The following is a 21,691-nucleotide window of genomic DNA, read 5'->3' as shown; positions in this document are numbered from 1 at the left end:
GTCAATTTGGTCGCCTTCTTCAGAATTTAGATCACAAACTCAACAAGGCCGACTCCCGATCCCAACATGGGAGAGCAACGCCCAGAGCAGCGTTATCAGCTCACCACCCCGTGCAATGCAATGTCCGAGGCAGCGACGTACAGGATCATCTCCGACCAGAATTCCGCCAGCACCATCCACGCAGTTTCCTCGCCTTCCATCAGCTCCACCAGCTGCTTTCCAAGCACGACGCCTTTCCTGAGCCCCTCGTGCCTGGAGTAGACGCTCAGCGACTGGATCACTGGCCTGCTCACATACTCGGCCTCTGGTCCCAGTACCGCAGCACAGCCGGCGCTGCACCCTGCGAGGGCACGCCTAGCGTCGTCCTTCACCGTCTCATACAGGGCGGTGCTCCACTCCTCATGGTCAGGGAGCAGGTCCGGATACCAGGCCATCAGGTACGCGCAGTAGCGTGAGAGGTGAGTGGCAGCGATCTTGTGACGGTTCAGCTGTTCTTGGCAGCCGCCGCCGCCACACTGGTATGGATGCCTCACCTCGAGGATGCATGTGGCAATGTGCCATGTGAGTATGATGCCAGAGGTACCAGCAGTAGTGCTGCTACTACCACTGCAACAAGCCCACAGGAACCTCTCGCCGCCGACTCGGCTTCGGAGCAGAGAACTTCTGCCATTACTGAGCGGTTGCCCCACGCCGATGTCGCGTGCCACAGCATCGTCGAGGATGCACGCCTTAACTGCCGGTGGTATCTTCACGCTCCTGTCTAGGTCAGGGAGACCCAGGAGGCGTCGGAGAAGAAGGAGCGGGATTGTTCTGGGGTGCACTGTTATATAGTTTCAGTTCTCTGTTGGCTTACGTTTCATTTCAGTATAGTTGTAATAAGCGGCTGAGTCAGGGGCTTGTCCTGATCGCCGGGTTAGACGCCTGCGTAAAAGCGCGCTTGCGCGTGTGATCGTGCCCGGTCTTCTCGCTCCCGAACGGTGCGCACGTCGTGCTCGTCATGGCGCCGTTCGTGATAGAGGCGGGTTGATCGGTTGGCAGACTGAATAATCAATATAAACAGAAAAGACCAAACAGATAGCGGCTCTCTGCATTTTTGCTCAGACCATCCGAAATTACATCGGGTTTGGTGAAGGTATGCAAGATCAGTACTCATGATAATCCTGATGATATGATGACGAAACATGTTCCTGTTGCTAAGTTTGAGCTATGCTCAAGGTTAATTGGTATTACAAATTAGTCCCTAGTGGCTGTTGGCGTCGGCATGATGATGATGCATTGTGTGAGGTGGAGTTTGCTATTAGGATACTACAAAGAATTTGTCTCAAGGTGGAGTTTGTGATCCAAATTCTGAAGAAGGCATCCAAATTGGCAAGCGAAACTGAGGCTTGGGCCAGAGCGTAGCGATGCCAATTGGCTTTCGGCCCACATCCCAGGGACGCCTAGGAGGGTGTGGGGGGCTCCGGCGCTCCGCCCCCTGCGGTACAGATCGTTCCCTACTCACCTTAGGGTTTCGTCTCTATAAATACACTTACAATCCGCAGGAAATCATCACCTCATTGTAAATCTCCTGCGATCTGTAATCACCCGAAAAATAGTGATATTGTTACTAGTCAGCGCCCGTGGTTTTTCCCCTTCGTTTTAGAGGGGTTTTCGACGTTAAGTCTGTGTCTTCTCTGTGTTTGATATACTTTGTGTCGTATTGATTCATAACACAAACATGTGTTTTCCTTCCTTTTAGTTTTTGCAGTATATGTAATACGATGGATGCTAATCATTGGCAAAACAATAGAAATAGCAGGTCAGGTTGTGCTCTCAAGGCGTGGTCAAATCCTTCATATATTGATCAGCATCTTGCTTGCTAACAATTTTGGTGTTGCTTTTTTCGTTTGAATAAAATCCAGGCATAAGATTTTTGGATTTTTGCCATTATGGCAGTGCGAGCAATAAAATTGCTCTACAGATATGCCTTGCACACATCCAACATGCCCCCCTTTATTATTTAATCACCAGAAGACGTAAATATATATAATACAACACCCCCTTCTGCTGCCCGGTTGCCTGACACACGACTAACACATATACGTACATAAGCATCCATGGATGGATGGATGCCTTGAAACACGTATCACTCGAACAAAAGCTCACGAGGTAGAGCGTATATATATACGTACGCACGTCGTCGGCCGGCGCATGCTGTGTGAGAGTAGTAGTGGCTTCATTCACGTACACAGAATGGCCTCAAGCAGCAGCAGGAGTAAATATGATGTAGCAGCGACGATCATCATAGTTACAGGAGCAAGCAGGAGTGAGGCAGGTAATGTATTTGCATGTCTCCCCCGTGTAGCACAGCGTGGCTGACAGCATCGTCACCTTGGGCGTCGTGGCGAGGGAGCCATCCGGCACGGCTCCGCGCGGCGAGCGGGCGGCCATGGCCGTCGGTGGAGCTGCCATCAGCTGCAGAACCAGCAGTATGGCCACCACCGCCGCCGCACCGGCCACTTCCTTCTTGCTGCCACCCTTCATCATGATCGGTGGATATATATGCTCTCTCTCCTTGGTTCCAGCAGCCTCACCGATCCCGGCCATTTTATAGGCAGTCATAAGCAACTGTGTAGCACATCTGCGAGGTAGAAACAGGTAATACACTGTGTAGCACATCTGAGGTAGAAACAGCTGTGGCAGATGGATCACAACTGGCTGTATTTTAAGCTGCATGAGGTTCACGTTGTGGAACCCACTTGGGTTGGATCGCGCGCTGAAGCCCAATCACCTCTTCCAACTGCTATTTCCGCTCGGTGTCATCAAGACAGAGAGAGATTCAGAGATTCTAGAGAACAACAGTGCTCAAGGAAAACAACCCATACCCGCTCGTTAACTGTCGTGTTATCTGTAGTAGTAAATTCAGGCCGCGCACGTCGACGGTTAACTGTTGTGTTATCCTCTTTAGTTTAGTTTGCTACCTAACTTGTCATACTTTGTTTAATTTTTTGTATCTAAGGTTAGTTCTTTAATTTGGATGACTAATTTTAGATAAAGTGTGACACAGTTAGCGGAATAGTACTATCCGGATTTTTTTTTTTGGCGCCAGTCCGGGCAACAAATACAACTGGGCTCTGGCCCCCCTATATACAACAAAATTGGCTTTCACCAAACAACACGTCAGCCCAGACACATATTTCATTGGCGTCATTTTCTTTACACATTATAAAATTGAAACAAAAAGACTCACACTTCAGCTGCTTCTGTCACTCTACTTCAGAAAAAAAAATCATCTATTTTTCTTGATGCCTGTTTGATATATAGGTGTTTATATATATAGAGAGAGATAATGAGTCCCTCTCATCAAGATATCCATATCATAATGGTACGGTATTTTATGGATAAAAAAGTACATCGTACGTATCACAAATCTACAATAATAGAATGGCCATCTCTGAAAACAGTTTGATTTAGGTGCGGTCTGGTACAACAACGTCGTAGTATTTTTCCATCAGACAAGTAGATCAACATTTCATGCATAAGGAATACGATGGGTAAAATATATTTCATTTTAGACTAAATATACATTTATTAATTAACCTATGAATATAGTTTGTATGTATATCTATATTTATTATCATTCAAATGAGTGTGGACGGAAAAAAAGAGGCTAGAAAGAACTATATTTCAAACTGAGGGAGTATAAAAGACACAAATTTATACAAGTTTCAAGTATAAAGTACACTACATCCAGTGCAGAAAGCTTCTCTTTATGCTATGCACTTGGGTTACAGGCCGTTGGATTCTAGTTCTATGATGAGTTGTGTGGAATGTCACTTAGGGGACCCCTATCCCTCCTCATATAGCCCGTAGAATAGATTGCCGATGGAGTCCTAAATCCTAATCGACCTTAACATGAAGTTCCTAGTTCGTTATAAGGAAATCTAGTCATATCCAAGGGGATTTTTTTTTGCGCCAGTCCCGGCAACAAATACAACTGGGCTCTGGCCCCCCTATATACAACAAAATTGGCTTTCACCAAACAACACGTCAGCCCAGACACATATTTCATTGGCGTCATTTTCTTTACACATTATAAAATTGAAACAAAAAGACTCACACTTCTGCTTCTGTCACTCTACTTCAGAAAAAAAATCATCTGTTTTTTCTTTATGCCTGTTTGATATATAGGTGTTTATATATATAGAGAGAGAGATAATGAGTCCCTCTCATCAAGATATCCATATCATAATGGTATGGTATTTTATGGATAAAAAAGTACATCGTATCACAAATCTACAATAATAGAATGGCCATCTCTGAAAACAGTTTGATTTAGGTGCGGTCTGGTACAACAACGTCGTAGTATTTTTCCATCTGACAAGTAGATCAACGTTTCATGCATAAGGAATAAAATGGGTAAAATATATTTTGTTTTAGACTAAATATATATTTATTAATTAACCTATAAATATAGTTGTTATGTATGTCTATATTTATTATCATTCGAATGAGTGGACGAAAAAAGAGACAAAAAAGTACTATATTTTCGAACGATGGAGTATAAAAGGCACAAATTTATATAAGTTTCAAGTACAAAGTACACTACGTCCAGTGCAGAAAGCTTCTCTTTGTGATATGCACTCGAGTTACAGGGTCGTTGGATTCTAGTTATAGTGCAGAAAGTTTCTATGATGAGTTGTGTGGAATATGTCAGTTAGGGGTCCCCTATATATCCCTCCTCATATAGCCCATAGAATAGGTTGCCCATGGAGTCCTAAATCCTAATCGACCTTAAGACAAAGTTTCCTAGTTGGTTATAAGGAAATCTAGTCATATCCAAGGGGATCTTGCCAAGTTACTTGGCTTCTAAGCATATCTAGTTGATAACTTGTCTTCAGTAGTCAAGGCACCTTGTACTGTATGAGATATCCCTTCTACAAGGCCGATCCATCCCCTCCCATGTAGGCTTTTCTCCTTGCGGTGAGGATAGATGAGGTCCCAATAAAATGTCAAACATGGCACTTTTTAGTGCTCAACAAGGCCAGAGGAGGTGTGGAGACGAGCAGCACCTAAGGATATGTTTGGTTGCCTGGTCCAGCCTGAGCCTGGCTCAGTGAGAGAACCAGGCTCAAGGGAGCCCGTATATAATGAGCCAACCTAAAATGTTTGGTTGCCTGGTCAAAATAAACCTGGCCCATATAACACATTGTTTGGTTCTCATTTTTTTTAGCTTGGCCCAATTGGGTTACCGCCAATTTTGATGTGTTAGATACAGTTCTCGCCAAATTTCAAAATTTTAAACGTTATTAAACAAATTACAACAGTTTTGAACTAAAAATATGATTTTGACCTATAAATTGAACTAATTACAATCATCTAAATATGATTTACACCCATAGATTACAACAGATTTTGAAAAATACCCCATCAGGTCTCTGGGTCTCTGTACAGTAGGAGCAACTTACACATACAGATACAGTAGGAGCAACTTACCAGTACAGAAAAATTACAACAGATCCTTTGTAATACCCCATAAGGGATACAGATACAGTAGGAGCAACTTACCAGTACAGAAAAATGACCATGAACATTGTAAACAGATCCTTCTGATGAATTACAACAGATTTGAACTAAAAATATGATTTTGAAACATAAATTAAACTAATTACAATCATTTGGATATGATTTACAACCATAGCAACTTACCATTAGAGAAAAATGACTATGAATTACAATAATCTGAATTAAACAGGAGCTTGTGTTACCATGCTAGTTGTAATTAGTTCATATGATTGTAAACAGATCATGGTAAACACCTCCTGCTAGTTGTAAACAGATCATGGTAAATAGATCATTGTAAATAGATCATAAACAAATGATCTTACAAATTAGTTCTTCGTTCATATGGTTTTCAGACATAACACACTCATAATCAGTTAGTTCATCACCTTTTTTGACGATGATTCGGCCTCCGGCAGCATGAGCGAAGTACACGTAGTAGAAATGGCAAACAAACGCCGGGGGGTTCTTCTCAGATAGCTCTACCAGAAAGGAAGCGTACGCAATGCCCAGATGGTTCCAGAACTACGTGACCTTGCTGCCTGAACCATTCCAGATCCCTGCCGAGCGGCTCCGATCTCTCCAAACCAGTATCCCTGAACTCGGCATCTGGAAACACGTATCAAATGAATTAGCAAGCATGCACGCAGCATCGTTGTACTGTACGAAAAACTCAAAAAGACACCGAGGAAAAGAGTAGCACCGCACTGCACTCACACCAGGGGACGGCGGCGCGGTCGACGATGGCCTCGAGCGTCTAGAAGACGAGCTTGCTATCGACGAGGAAGCGGAGGTACCCCTCGACAGTGGTCTGCCACTTGGCGACGGGTGGCTCCAGGGGCGCCTCCTTCGTGCCGTCCCTGGCCTGGTCCCTGGAGTGCAGCCGCATGGCCGCCGCCCGCATCTCCTCGGTGAACGGGGCGTCCACGTCCTTTTCTCCCGTGGCAGGGGTCATCTCCTCCGGCGCTGGAGTCCCACTCCCACCACGTGGCCTATGACACGGCGCTGGTCGACGCCGACGCGCTGCTGGGGCTCCGCGCCCACCCGGCCTGCGTCGCGCAGCCTGACTGGAGAGGCGAGAGGCGAGTGAACTCTAGAGAGAGGCGAGAGCCGCGGTGGCAGCTGCGAGTGAACTCGAGAGGCGAGAGACGAGTGAACCCTAGCGCAGTGGGCAAGCACGAGCCAGGCTGATGCACGAAGGAAGTTACCAGCGTTTCAATTGGGCCTGGCCACGAAGTGAGATGCGGCTCGCCTCAGTCAGGCCCTCAAGCTGGGTCAGGATACCAAACATAGCGTGCTTGTTTCAAATGGACCTGGCCGTGCGCTGGGCCAGACAACCAAACATATCCTAAGTGACTCAATTAGTAGCCGATTCATGGGTTGTTACAGTTTGATGTTCTCTATAGTATGTTAAAGCCACTATTAACCAATTTATGGGTCAACCATCAGAACCCTAAGTTGCTAGGTCAAACGGATTGTGTCACACCCGGCTTTAAGGAACAAAGCCAGGTGCATCTCATACATGCGCCAAGAAGACAACATATATAATAACAGAGTGTATAGAGATAAATGTCATAAAACATCAGAGTATTTAATACATAGCGGAAGACTTATTACAAAATAAAATAATAAAGATAAAACGAACTAAGGATCGTCGGCGCCAATGTCAACTGAGAAACGCCACCTAGATCAGATCATACTCCTCGCCTTGTGGCTCCTCCTGAACCACCTGCTCTTCTCCTGTGGGGGGGGGTGTGAGACAGCAAGGGTGAGCTCACACATGATCATCGCTCAACAAGTTGTGGGGAATAATGTGACATGAACTCACCAAAGGTGGGAGCTCATGGAGTGTAAGGCTTATCAAAGAGAATGGTTAAAGCTGAGCATTGCTTTTAATGTTGGTCAAACTTTTATTAGCAGTTACTAAGTGTAAGTAAATACCAAACCATAATAAAATAATAGAGAACAAAATTAATAATAAACCCATGCAAATGCAAATGACAAATTGAGTTTAAGTTCCATAATTTAATCATCAGAGAGTCCTGAGCCGCTCATGACCGTGAGCTCGGCTAGTATACCAGTTTTACACTCTGCAGAGGTTGTACCCTTTACCCACAAGTCGTGTATCCCATGTCGCCAGGGTTAGCTAGGCCCTTAGACACTCCCGAGGTGAATGGCTAGGGATCCACTACGAGGCCTTTACAAAGTTCCACTAGCTTCCGAAAACCCGCTACAGTTTATGGGAAGAGCACTTGCAAGAATCCCCCGTCCGACCGCCATCGCAGCTAAATCAACCCGAGAACCTCCTTGCATGCAACTCCCCTACTGCCCTTGCCCCTTTCGGGTAAGGTAGTCTTCCACTAGCTTTCCTAATTAATCAGCCAAGGGCGTCCATAAACCCTTGTGGTGGCACGTGTTTCTCAAGTTAAGCTCTATGTTCCAATTAACATTAATGATCTTGACATGAACATAAATAGAATAACAAAAGAATTGGAACATAGATATAATAAATGATTATCCCAAAACCATGTAAAGCAATAGCAAAACTACCAAAGTGATTCAGGGGTAAACAAGGTAATGAGATAAACAATCTAGGGTGACCTATCGGGTCCCGTCAAAATTAACCTATGCATGGTAGATGATTATAAAGAACATTATTGGGTAACAAAAGTGAATCAAGGGCACAACTTGCCTTCAATGAGCTCCTGCTCAGCTACTTCAACCTGCTGTTCACCAGGATCCTCAGCAACGGGCTCTTCTACTCGCCACAATACAAACAAGCACAGGATACGGGGAAAATTAACATTACACCAAACATATAAACAAAATACACAGAGATATTCTACACATTAAAATAGAATCCTAGGAACAGGAATTATAATTTTTGGAGTTATAGAATTTAAGTTATGGATTTTCAAAGGTTTTATGTGCTTTAAATAGAATTAAGTGTGAGATTAATTTTCCTACTGTTGTCATGATAAAACAGAGGCTCTAGGCGATAGAGAATAAAATTACAAAATTTTAGGAACTGGAATGGATTAATTTGGAGTTAGTATGAATTTTCTATGAATTTATAAAGTTTTAGTAATTATTTTCCTATTAAAAATCCATTTATAAATTATTTTTCTCTGGTTTTACACTGCTCTGGACTGGGCGTCATTTTCCAGAGAGTGCAGGGGGCTAGGCGCAAAAGATCCTAAGACTCAGAACACTATGCAGTAGGACGGCGGGTTTATTTCAATGAAACCGAGGGGCCAAAGTGTAAATCCGCGCCCGCGAAGGGGTATGCAGCGCCTGGGATCGTCCGATTAGAGATTGACGCATAGGATTAGATCCGCGCTTTATGAAATCCCGCCCAGATCTGGGCCACACGATCACAATCTAACCGCCCGAACTCCACGATACGAAGGGGTACGCAAGTTTTAATCTACCCCATCCGCTCACCATCCTACAGTCCTGGCTTCTTCATCTCGTTCCTCTAATCCTCGCCATCCGATAAAAGATCTACGGCCCGCGCTGTCTCTTCTCCTCCTACCCAAGCAGCGGCGTCGCCGCCATGGCTTCACGGTGGAGGACACGGCCGAGACCCAATCGGCCATCCCCGAGCACCCCTGTCAAATTAAACGAGGCTACACGAAGCTAGTCGAACGGCGAGTGTTATGATGTAGTTCCTACCGACGATTGTAATGTGATGAACTCCCCCCACGGAGTTGTGCGGACCCATGGCCAGGCTGCGCGATTGGTGAGAAATTCACCACGCACGGCTGGCACCCGGAGCAATACAACTATGCGCTACACTATGATAAGTAGAGAGCACCGATCACGAGGCTTATTACCTTCAATGGCGTCTTGACATAATCCACCTCTGGAGCAGTGCGGCCCGCGGCGGAGAAGTGCTTCCGGCGAGGAATTCCCCGCTGTCTGGTTGCTCCCTGTGTCCCAGAGATCTCCACACGGTTCCTGGATGCCCCACCGAAGTCCACCGGTCTACCTCGCGAACCACTGGCGATGGCGTATGCCAATACCGACGGAGGCGGCACTCACTTCCGCGGTCTGAACAATGGCGGCGGGGGTTTCTGGGGAAGGCGCTCGTGCGATGACGGCAGATGAGGGGAGAACGGGTCACGGGAGCTCCTATTTAACTTCCGAAGTTCCGACCTGGGAGGAGGGAAGGGTCTTCGCCACGCTCCGCGCCGCGCGGCGGCAATCTCGCGCGACTCCGTTGCGTTCGGGAAGAGAACGCTGACAAGGAGGCCCAGCCGGTCAGCGACTCGGTCCACCCAACGGTGAGCGCCGCCAACCATGGCCCACCTGCCAGTGAGCGCAAGGGCGCGCGCGTGCGGGAGTCCGGCCAGATGGGCCGCGCGGGTTAGATTTGTTAGGTGGGCCGAATTCAGGTTGTTGGCCCATCCAGGTATAGTATTCCTTTTTCTTTTTCTTTTATTTTCTTCTTTCTCCATTATTTCACAAATTCAATTTAAAATACCAATTCAAATTCAAACCTGTGACTGGTTCATTCATATTGGTGCAATTAAAAGTATTAGGTTTGAGAATATTTATTCAAATATATTATTCATGTTTCCATATTCCTTCTCTTTTCTAGATTCAAGAATTTCTTTTAGGATTTAATTTTCCCTTTTTGGTCTTTAATATTTTCTTGTTACAAAATGCACACCACAAATAAAATATTCAGCATGATGCAAGGATTTAGTAGCATATCTTTTTATTAATTGTTCTTGGACATGGTGTTCACATATGATGATGCATGATGATCAAACTCGCATAAAGAGAAAATGTTTTCTCTATTGGTATTATTTCTAGCAATCACAAAGTGGGTGTTACAGATTGGAAGTTGACTCGACACAGTCCAAATCCATCTTGACTGTGTATTTTGCCTTCTCTTACTCTAGACTAGTTCTACTAGAGTTACTAAAGGCTTTAGTTTGTGAAGTCGAGTGTCTGATGTACATGTTCTTGGTCCATCTAAGTGGACAGACGGTGCACTTGCTATGTGTAGCCCCAAGCCTCCATGCAATTCAAAGAATAGGTGGAGGTGAGTGGAGTAATTTGTTTTGTGTTCTTTGAGTCCCTAGGTACATGGCAGGTGCACCGAATGGGTGCAGTCCCCAAACCTCTACTCGACTTGATAAATTTAGGTGGAGGGTCTAGACGTGATTTCTAAATATAGCTTAGTGAACCCTAAGTGATTCGAAGGTTAGAGGTCAATGTGGTTGTTCTTTATGAGGTGTACAGAGTGGTCTGTTTCGCTAAATAGGTACAAAATATTGCTCTATTGTAGGGTTCTAGCCATGGGATGGGGTGCACTCAACTTGGTGATGAAGTGAATATGTGTATCAAATGGTTGAATTGTTTATCCAAGATCTTGGAGCTTTGCACATTTTATAATCTAGTTGGCGAAGACATCGAAATGGATAAGGTCCTTTCATTAAGAACTTTGTCATCTAATAGATTAGATAAGTGTCTATGTAGTTATGATCACTCTTCATATAATTCATCTAGTCCTATGACAAGTATCACAAAAACAAAAATAAACATAGACATTTTTGGACATTCTAGTTCATTATAAATATAGCAAGTTCGACACTTGCTCGTGTGTACGGACGATCAGGCTTCTAAGGAGCGTCGTTGTGTGTTGTGGCTACTTGGAACGCTACTGCGAACATGTGCCTACGATGACTGTGTTCTACTACTTTGAGCAACATATGATGTTGATTCGTGTGAATGGATGTACCAATACCTTGAGCATGGATCCTCCACAATGTATAAGTTTATCTCTAAATTTCTTAAATTTAGCGTGATTATGTGATCAATGCATTTTTCATATATTTCTTTGCTAAATTTGTGAGCAGTAATATTTCATACAACAGACACACATCGATCATCACAACTATACTGCCATATTTCTAGATTAAATTAAAATAAAAATACCTACTTTCGTACTCCTGTTTTAAGTTTTAATCACTTCCACGTCCATATGTGCCCATCATCATTTGCAACCCGCATGAACTGTGTAGCTTCACCATGTGTTATTGGACGGCAACCGAGCCATATACCTGCTGCGGTGCTCCCTGTACGTGCCTCCTCACCTGCATATATACTATACTTACTATATATGAAAGCCGGTAAGAAACGTGCATTCCTAGCCTTCCATGTCAATTGAATTATTTTCAGCCCCTCGATCATCAATCAAGGGCTTGCGTCCGGTAGCGGGTAAAAAAGATAAAACTCTACATACTCCCACAGTCCCTCTGCCTCTCGAGAGTTCCGTCCACACATGCTTCTAGATGCCTCTCCTCTCCTCGCTTCATCCACCTCATCTCACTCCAGCGTCTTCCATTTGACCTCGGTGCCTTCTCCTCTTGCTTGTGGCCACAGTCTGAGCCATGCCGCGCGTGCGACGACCAGTAGAAACCGCTCTCGAGCGCGACGCTGCAGCAGGCACAGGCGAGGTCCCGCTCATCCAGATCACACCAGCCCATCGACGACAGCAACACCTTCTCGGGCGCCGCCGCCGCGACGCAGTCCTCGCACATGTCTCCGGCGTCCACGAGCTAGCGGTACGTGCTACAGTAGCCAAGGCGCGACAGGTCTTTGGCGTGCGCATCACACAGCAAGCGGCGCTGGCGCTCGGCGCCCCACCTCCGCTGACGCCTCTGTGGTGCAGGTGGGTCCCGAAGAGGCTGCCGATGCCGAGGCGGGAGCAGAGCGCGCACGGCGGCGAGAGATCGAAGAAGCCGGCGAACCGAGCTATGAGGATTAGGATTTTGGTTTTAAGGTTCTTTTTTTAGCTCGAGCATCCTTATAAAAAAATTATTTCAATGGCTGTTTCCTTAGAGCTAGTTTGACAACTCCATTTTCCCAAGAAAAAATGAACTAATTTCCCTTGAAAAATGAAAATCCCCCCTATATTATTTCTCTATGTGTCGCACTACATTATAAATATCAAGTAATTGTAATGGTGCTTCTTTCCTTTAAATATGCGTATTAATTCTTGCAGCAGTTAAGTCTACATGCACATTTGTGTATCTATTTACGTAGCGAACTGCCAAATATCATGTGTGGAGCTATTTTTACAAGTTTATTAACCACATTCCTTGTCATGCGCAGGGTAATTTTTCCCAATCACTATATGCTCCTATACTCTTCTCAAATATTGATGTGGTATGCGAGTAACAAAACTTCTTCTCAATATAAATAGGTTTGGTAGTGTGGCCTTACTGTTACGTTACTTTCCTTCTTTTAAAAAAATTAAATGTAACTACAAGATATTGACCATGGATATCTATTGTTTGTAGCATGATATATATTTCGAATGTGTGTTAATCATGGCCAGGTCGCACAATGTGTCATGCTATATAGTAAATATCAAATAATTGCAATTGAGCTTCTTTTCTGTGAATAAAATTCAGCTCAACATAAATAGGTTTAGTAGTGTGTGTTTACTGTTAATATTTTCATGACATTTGTTATTAACAACTTTGGAACTAAGTTGATTATATCTATACTCATACTTTTATTATTTCCCTTTACATCGATAATTTGTACATGTGTGTGCTTATTCATTTTCACATATCCTGATTTGAGTTTTTTTCTCCTCAACAGGTGAGTTGTAGGTACTATCTGTCTATTGTATGATAGTTACGCTTATAAATTCTATATGTGCAATATATTAATATTGCTGCTTCGATGTTGATTGCTTTACAACAGTTTGCTGTTGCTCAAGCCATTTATTTTCTTTTCGAAATCTGCGCTTTCATAAATATTAATAGTTGTTGGCCACTTACTGTTAGCAAAAAAAAATTACCTAAAATCTAAGAGCTTAGTTGATTGTATTATTAACCATACATTTATTGTTTCTATTTACATCAAGAATTTTCACTTATGTGTGCTTATTGATTTGCACAGTTGTTAGCATGGCTTTTTTTATTTATCTTGCTCCCCTACAGGTGAGTTGTATGTACTATCTACCTGACCAACAGCATTTACGCTTACAAATTATTTCTATGTGATCTATTAGTATTTCTTGTTCGATTGCTTCACACATCTTTGTTGTTGCTCAGGTCATATTTTTTTCAATTGTATGTTTGCATACAGACTAATAGCTACGCACAGTCCATTTGTTGTTATCAGAACAACAAAAAACTTATATGTGCACCGATATATTTATTATTTGTCTTTGCATCGATGATTCACGTGGATATACACTTATTCATTTTACAATTTTCCATAAGATTGTTTTATTCCTTTGCAGGTAAGCTCTAAAGCCTGTCTCTTTAATTGACACTATATACATTTATGTATTTTTCCAAACAAGTATAAAGTCATATAGGTTACTTTGTGGTTGATTAATATATTATGCGTGGTAAAGTATATATTCTATGCGGAGAAGTGGAAACGACCTCATCGTTGATTGCGGTGTTCTGGTACTCGCTGTTCTAAACTTTCTGTTGCAGTAAGATACCCCTCCCTCCTTGATTGTAGGTCCTCAATTCACACATGAGTTTATGTTTTAGGTTGTTTTTTTCCTGGAATACTCTATGTCGACTAAACAATTTTGGTTCTTTCGATTTCCTTCATGTGAAGTAAAGATGTTATACTATGCCTTGGCTACATGTGCCATGTTTGACTATTATTATTATTTAAGGTAACTTATAGTTTCTGTTTGCACTACATTCATCGTTGTTTACGCTTTCCTTTATGATTTACCTTCAAAGATCATAAAATATTTGGGCCAGAAAAAAATGGTTAAGCTCTAGGCCATGAATGACCTTCAACCGTTAGGACATAGAATTCAGCTTATTTTCAGGAATGGAACTATTTGTCTTGGTGATAGCTGGCTTGTGTTTGCTTCCAATAATAAAGGTGAACAAGGTTGCATATTGTTTTGTTGATATACTTCTGTGGACTCTTTGCTTTAAGTGGTCATCTTTGACCATACCACATGTCCAAAAAGGTACTTAAGCAGTGATGGAACTATCACATTTGGTACACTTAATTTTATAGTGTTGCTTGTCTCTCTTTTATACCTTTTTGTGGTTTTTGCGCCATACACTCATCTCTTTTTTACAGCTTGCCAACTAAAATTTGTTTTTTGTTTTGCATTTGCTTTAGGCCTAATGAAAGGCAAAACAGTTGTCGATGTTGTGGGAAAGTTCACCTGGTATTTTATTCTTTGCTCGAGCTAACATTCAAGCTTCTTTTGTGTGTTTATCCTTGATCCTTTATAATCCTTTTAGTGATGCATATGGGAATGACTAAGTCAACAAATATGTGTGCAGGACCCAATAAGACAAGAAAAAGGCAAAGAGCACAATAGTTCTCATATGCCTAATTATTCCCTTGATTCATGATTATAGCTTTGCCTCCTGATTTAATGTCCCTTTCCTATCATTTGAGATATACAGGTCACCCTAAGGTAAGAGAGGTATTTCCTTTATTGGAGATTACAATTTTGCCTCATGTTCCATTGGATTCTTTTTTTTGTTGTCATCATATATGTTTAGCAGGCATAAAAGAAGAAAGACCATTTCTTGTGGAGATTTATGCTGATGACATAAATCCAACTACAACTATAAAAGGGAAGCACTACATCGGCTCTGGTGTGCTTAACTATATACTTGATTCGCGAATATAGTTTTGTTATTAAATTAGTAAAAATTCAAGCTATATCCTTTTGTGCTCTCTGACATTATGACATTTGTTTAGCAGGTACTTCAGTGAAAAGATTTCACCATATGCAGGTCCATGTTTATGACAAATCATAGTTCTCCGTTACATTACATCGATATAATCTTCACACGAAGTCTCAACAATATTTGGTTGCTCACTTACACCCCACCCTAGATTAACATGTTCTAATTTTTCTTTGTTAACTGCTGCAATTGACACATGCTAAATGACAATTTCTTTATAATGATCCAATTGAGTTTGTAATTGTACATGTTTTTGCCAAGTTTCATCAAGTACTGCTCCAACAGAACAAGCAATCATGGAATATTGAGCTAAGGTACTGGAGTCTCAAGAAAAGGTCTAGGAATCCTAAGAATGGATAGATAACGATGCTTAAATATGGATGACATCATTTATGTCTTCATAACCATCTACAGGCAGGTGGTAGTGTTTTTTGACGTTCATTCATGGGGCCCACCTTTCTAATGTGTAAGTAGATAACTACATTGATCTTAATCTGAGTTGTGTGTTGATGGTCGATGTAGTAAAGAAGGGACACTTAGACATTGTTGTTCATGGATTTATGTACTGCCAACAAACCTTCACTTCTGATTCTTATAGGCGGTGCCTGGTTCTAATGACTTGCATGTATTTTATGCATTGACTACATGATAAGAACCGTGCACGTTGTTGATGACCCAATTATTACCTCTGAATCAAGGTAATGTTTACCTTTAACGTGTTGTCTTTTGTTCCATAGAATCATTATGGATGACTGTTCGTAAAATTGCTATGGCAAATATTTACTGTTATCATGGTATATAACATCAAAATTTTGTCATGAATTTTCAAGCTTTTGTTTGTAAATATTTTAGCGTTTGTATCTGTTATGAAAATTTAATGCATCAGTCACATCAAATCGTTAATGAACTTTTATAATAAGCAATTTAAATGCTATGTCGTATGCTCTATTAATATTAACTGTTACCATGTTACAAAATTTCGCTAAATTCAAACGTGCGCGCTGGCGCGTGCCAATTCACTAGTATATATACATTGGCTTCATTGCTGCCGCTGCATTTACCGCGACCTGCCAGTACCACATCCCAAGCCGGCCAGCCCTTCCGCCGTATTGTGCCGGGAACCGAGGTCATCCCCGGCACCATACCCGCCGTAGCCCGGGGTCAAAGCTTTGATTGGCACCCTGGAACTCGCCCAGAACTGATCTGCAGCTTCATCATCGACACGTTGAGGACGAACACCACACGCCATGGCCCCGGGCAGCGCCAGCACCGGCCGCCGCACCATGCTGGGGAAACGACCCCTGCCTGCGCCTCCGGGTGGGCCATGTTGGATCACACGGCCCCGTACGTCTATAGACCTCGAGTGTTCCATCAGGTGGACTTATTTGGGACTTGGCCACTTGGGAGAATCGCGCCAGGAGCCGCATCCCCGGCCGCCGTCACCAACTGCACCCCGGGCTCCTTGCATGGCCGGCTTCAAACCACCACAGGAAGAAGAGTAGAAGACGGGGTAGAGGAAGTTGCATGAACTCCTGCCGCCGATCGCGGGGACGAAGAGGTAGCAACCATACGCTAGGCCGCCTAGCTGCACGAGACAAAAATCCACCAAGCCCAACTAGAAAGCGAAACTGGGCCCCCTCCAATCTGGCCAACCGCATGCCTAATCATGGAGATGAGATGTCAACTACCCATTTGGTTCTGTATTCTTTGATGTTTTTAATTATAAAGCTTAAAATGTTAATATCTACTAAATGATATGTGTTTTGAATTTCGGGCTTTGATGTGAATTTTAGGCTCTATGAATTTTGGGCTAGAATTTGAATTTTGAGCTTTTATAATTTCAGACTATCCGAAATGAGCCGAACACGTTTAACCAATAACATGTCGTGTTGTGGGCCGAGGGAAAATTGCAGCCTTGCCAACACATCACTTACGGTGATCGTTGCAAATACCCACCGTGCGGAGAATGGACCACGCCACGACGACCTAGCCAACCAACCAAAAGGAGCTAGGTGGTCTAAGGGTGGCTAATCTCCCTACCAAGAACAATTGCTTATTCAGCAAATATTTTTGAAGCTTCTTAATGAACATGACATTTGGCAATAAATTATCAAAAATAAATATTTAAGAATGAAAGCGCTTACTCAAGTTTTGACGATTAAGGGATTCTCAATTCTGGTATGACCTCATAAAGGTTAACGATGAATTTTTAGGATGGGGTTAGTTTGGGGTTGGTGATGGACAATCTACGAGGTTTTGTGAGGATAGATGGCTTATAAATAGATCTCTTAGAGAGCAATATCCAAATCTTTTTAATATTGTGAGAAATAAGACGACTCCAGTTGTAGATATCTTACCTCGTGCCATAACCAACCTGTCCTTCCGTAGACCAATAGTTGTGAGAAATGAATTTGTCATTTTTGTTGTCCACAATTAATTTGGGTTCTATGAGAGAGTTTTTTAGGTCTCAATGAGATGGACTTTTCTCAGTCTTATCTACACATTTTATTTTAATGAATAACCCCACTCGGAATCATAACGTTTTGTTTTAATTAATAACTAAAGCTCCCGCTCAAAATTTAATAAACATTGTGGTATTTAGAGAGGGGAGTAACTCCCACTAAATATAACCTAGCAAAACGAAGGTTGTAGGGAAATTGAATTGCGGTTTTTGTAATCAAAATAAATGTATTCATCACCTTTTCTTTGATTGTTACCATGCTAGAAATATACGGAGAACTATTTATTTGCCTTCCACATAGACGGACCATCTATTATTAATCATATTTTAGAGGCTTGATAATCCAACAAAGGAACTACATGTAAACAGAAACTTTTATTTGGAGTCGCGACAATGTTTTGGTCCATTTAGCTCTACCACAATGATGTTGTTTTTAACCATAAACCAATACCCTCAATTCTATAGATTATTTACAGAGGAACCTATTGGATCTGATTTTGGAGAATGTTTTAGAAGGGAATCACACCAAGAAGCCTTCAATATCTGTCAATCATTGGAGGTGGTGGCCATGGAAATCTTTATAAGCCGTGGATGACGATCCAATGCTAGGATTAAGGTTGCTTAATTTTTTATGCTTCTACACAGAGAATCTTTTACCTTTTCATAGTTGTTTGTGGATTTGTTTTTTCTTTTTAATTATAAGGTTGTATGTATGGGTCGAGGATATGATCCCTTGTCTCTAGGGCTCGCCAGTCCGAGAGCACGCCGAGGGAAGAGACCCTAGTCGTTGGGGCCCGTTGATCAACTAGAAGAAATGGATATGTCAACCGTGAAAGAACCCGCCCCCTGTTGAACCCTGCAGTACCGAGCCGAGGGTTGCGTGTGGTCAAACCTCATAGGAGGGGTCGGTGTGTCGGAGGGAAACCACTCGAGTCGATCATGTGCCCGGACCCAAACTGACCCATTGTAAGTAACTAGCCGCACTAACCATGCCTGGCACCGAGCCACTACGTCGTTTGGGCGAGACAACACATAGCTTCTGGGCAAAAGGCTTAGTGGCCTTCACCATGCCAGCGAAGTTCGAATAACTCCAAGCGTCGCAATAGCCTTCGCTCAACTCCTCCAGCTCGACCCCCCTTCATAGTGAGACGTTATAGTGACAAAGACCTGGCAGATCTCGTGGCACAAGGAGTCCTCAAGCTCCTAGAACAGACTAGCAAGGCCTTCAAGGCTGGAGACGAGTGATTTGAGCCCAGGCAAGGGAGTGCTCTAAAGCGCCCGTGCATAGCGTTCACCACATCCGACAAGAGAAGCCTCTACTTCTCCAGCTCCTCCAGGCGGCTCTGCACCACGATGAAGTTCCCCTCGATTGTGTCAAATTTCCCTTGCATGGCTAAGCAAACAAGACATAAGTCGTGAGAAGTAGGAAGCGAGTAGCGAACACCTAGCCTCAGAAGAAATCATTACAAGGTGTTACCTTGTAGAGAGGCTAGGAGATGCTCCTCCTTCCTAGTTCGACCACCCAACTCTTCCTCCAAGACCGTGGCTTGGGCCTTGACGACCTCTTTCCCTTGCTATAGGATACGGAGGTGGGAGCTTGCTTTCACGCTCTTGAGACAAGAAAGGGTCACCGATTCCGCATCCCTCTTCGTTTCTCCGACCAGGTTTTCGTAGGCATTCTAGATCAACACGACGTAGGCATGGGCTTCGGCTGCCTCACTTCTCGCCACCAGAAGATCACTGGCGGAATGCTCCCACGCCTCCCTTTGGTCGAGACGAAGATGTGACCTACTCGCCAGCATCCCTACGAGCGACTGAAAGCACAAAAACCGGACAACAAGTTGATTAGCGAAAGGAACGTTTCCCTCACCTAGACACCCACACATGGCTCACCGTAAGCTTTCGGTGTGCGGTTGAATGTTGATCGAGGCCATCCCACAATGCCTTCTTAGCCGCATTGCTCTCCTCATTCAACGCCCTTCACAAGGCCAAGGGTCGTCACCTGTAGCAGAGCGATCTGGAGCGAGTCGGACACCTGACCGACCATCAAGGCCTGGCAACGCGGTATAGGGTTCCCCACGATTAAGGAGGGATGTTGCCCGCTCTGGGGCTGCAATCTCCACCGTGCCAGCAAAGGCAACTTCCGAGCCCACTATAAAAATGAAAAGAGAAGGGTGAACCTCAACCACCCCACCGGACTCGTGCTAGAACTGCTCAGAGGTGTTAAGAGAAACGAACATGAGGCATCGACCCTAGTGGCGCCTTGTAGAGGCATTGGCAAAGAGGAACTCGACGACACGACCGCCCCCACCGCCCTCACCAACAGTAGGCATTGATTTCCTCCTCTTAGAATCCACTTTCCTTGTGCGCGACATGAAGGCTACAGGCTGAGGGGAGCTACTAAAAAACGAAAAAGATAAGAAGTTATGGCGAAAAAGGAGTCAGACAGTGGCGAAGTTATGGTGAAGTCAGCCTCCTCCATGATGGGGAAGCCTCTCGCCGCCTCGCCCAAAGAGGGCGAGAAGGAGTCAACAGTTGACATGGCATGGGAGGCATCTAGAATGGCCTAAAGTTTGGAGCCCGCACTCGCATCATCATCCTCGTCCTCATCTTCGTCGGTCGAGTCAGTCTCTATGCCGCGGTCCCTACGCATCTGACGCTCAACCCTCTATCGTTTTTTCTCCACCCTGTCTTTCTTATCCCTTTGTTGTTGCTCTGCCCACATGCGAGTCGCCTCCTTCTCCACTGCACTTTTAGGTAGGGGAGTGGGATCATCCCGCAGCATCAGAGAAGAGGGCTAGAGGAAAGGAGGAGGGAGGGGTCAGAGGGTGCAAAACCTATGAGAAAAAAGAGAAGGTGAAAAGAGTGGAATCGGGCATACTCATAAACTCCACAAAGCTCGGCTGAGATGCATCAGAGGGCAACGTGGAATTGGGAAGACGTATGGGATGACGGCCTTGTCCGCACCATTTTAGACTTCCATGGCATCCGGGAGCCAACGATCAATCATTGCGTCACTAGGGGACGGGGCGCTCAGCCGACTACCATCTAACGGGGCCACGACGATCATCTTGAAAAGTGGTAGCTGCTTGGCCATGAGAGGAGACACCCTCTAGCAAAGATAGTTCCCGATTATGCCCACTAGCATGACCCCGCAATCGTGAAGGATCACTACTGCTGCAATGGACCCGACCGTCCTTTTCTCCCCTAATTCGGGACGCCCCACGCCTAGCTTTAAGGGGCCTCCAGGGGCACCCCAGGAAGGAAAGCGGGGAGGCCATGGCCGGTGATGGGTGGAGCCCCATGGTTGCGCAACTAAAACCACTAACCGTTCCCGCCTTTGTTGGATGAACACAGTCGCAAAGGGATGTACCCCTTGGATTGTGTCCCCCGCAAGTGGATGGCCACACACCCGATTTGGGTCGCCCTTGCCAGGGCATCTAGTGTCGATCGCTTACGAGGCAACTCGGTAGAGAAGAGGTAACACCAAAGGCGGAAATGGGGGGACATCCCAAGTTTTCCCTCGCATAGGGAAATGAAAGCAGCCATGTGCTAAGCCCCATTAGGGTTCAAGTGATGCAACTGGATCTTGTAATTGTGCAATCACCCCACAAAGGAATGGTGGGGAGGCATCGTGAGGCTGCACTCATGGAAGTGCATGAATGAAACCACAAAGCCTGCGATGGATCTAGAACTTCTTCGGAGCCAGGGAGCAAGTAGTCTCCCTCGTGGAGGAGCCCACAAGAGACGAGGGCGTCCAGGTGGTTTTTTCGGTCAAAGCGACTCCAGAACCCCATGGAGGCTCCACACCGGGTGGCGGCGGCGCAAGGTGACCACGACAAGGGGGCAAGCGGAGCCCTAAGAAAGCAAGCCAGCGGAGGAGGTCGAATGACTTCAAGCTAATTACAACTGACTCACTAGGCTGCAGCCACCCTGATTAGGGGCCTACATTGGTAAGTAGCGGGAGATGGTAATT

General features: G+C 44.4%; 1 protein-coding gene, 1 long non-coding RNA gene and 2 pseudogenes across 6 annotated transcripts; 1 reads left to right on the top strand and 3 right to left on the bottom strand.

Moving 5' to 3' along the window:
• Positions 1-47: 47 nt before the first annotated feature.
• LOC115208754 (DUF594 pseudogene) lies at positions 48-1,120 on the bottom strand (annotated as a pseudogene). The gene has a single exon (NR_163897.1). The product of NR_163897.1 is annotated as a DUF594 pseudogene (transcript).
• Positions 1,121-1,967: 847 nt separating this feature from the next.
• LOC103631923 (uncharacterized) lies at positions 1,968-2,623 on the bottom strand. The gene has a single exon (NM_001371230.1). The coding sequence runs from the start codon at positions 2,599-2,601 to the stop codon at positions 2,239-2,241; it is 363 nt and encodes a 120-aa protein (NP_001358159.1). The 5' UTR covers positions 2,602-2,623; the 3' UTR covers positions 1,968-2,238.
• Positions 2,624-6,060: 3,437 nt separating this feature from the next.
• Positions 6,061-6,531, bottom strand: LOC103633665 (heme oxygenase pseudogene; annotated as a pseudogene). The gene is made up of 2 exons (NR_163896.1): positions 6,259-6,531; positions 6,061-6,150 (listed from the first exon to the last, which is right to left on the bottom strand). The product of NR_163896.1 is annotated as a heme oxygenase pseudogene (transcript).
• Positions 6,532-11,803: 5,272 nt separating this feature from the next.
• Positions 11,804-15,933, top strand: LOC118472897 (uncharacterized). 3 transcript variants are annotated; one of them, XR_004851324.1, is made up of 3 exons: positions 11,804-12,119; positions 12,227-12,337; positions 12,670-15,933. It is a non-coding gene; the product is annotated as an uncharacterized lncRNA (long non-coding RNA). The 3 variants fall into 3 exon arrangements; XR_004851325.1 differs by having other exon boundaries at positions 11,813-12,119; positions 12,227-15,161; positions 15,271-15,933; XR_004851323.1 differs by having other exon boundaries at positions 12,227-15,933.
• The last annotated feature ends 5,758 nt before the right edge of the window (positions 15,934-21,691 follow it).

The sequence above is a fragment of the Zea mays genome, chromosome 7 (assembly GCF_902167145.1).
Source record: "Zea mays cultivar B73 chromosome 7, Zm-B73-REFERENCE-NAM-5.0, whole genome shotgun sequence".
In the NCBI taxonomy this organism is placed as follows: Eukaryota; Viridiplantae; Streptophyta; class Magnoliopsida; order Poales; family Poaceae; genus Zea; species Zea mays.
Note: the sequence above shows the minus strand (reverse complement) of the source record. Positions and strands in the feature narration are given on the sequence as shown.

Coding starts and splice junctions, on each gene's coding strand:
- LOC103631923 (NM_001371230.1), bottom strand. CDS start 2,601: ATGACTGCCTATAAAATGGCCGGGATCGGTGAGGCTGCTGGAACCAAG.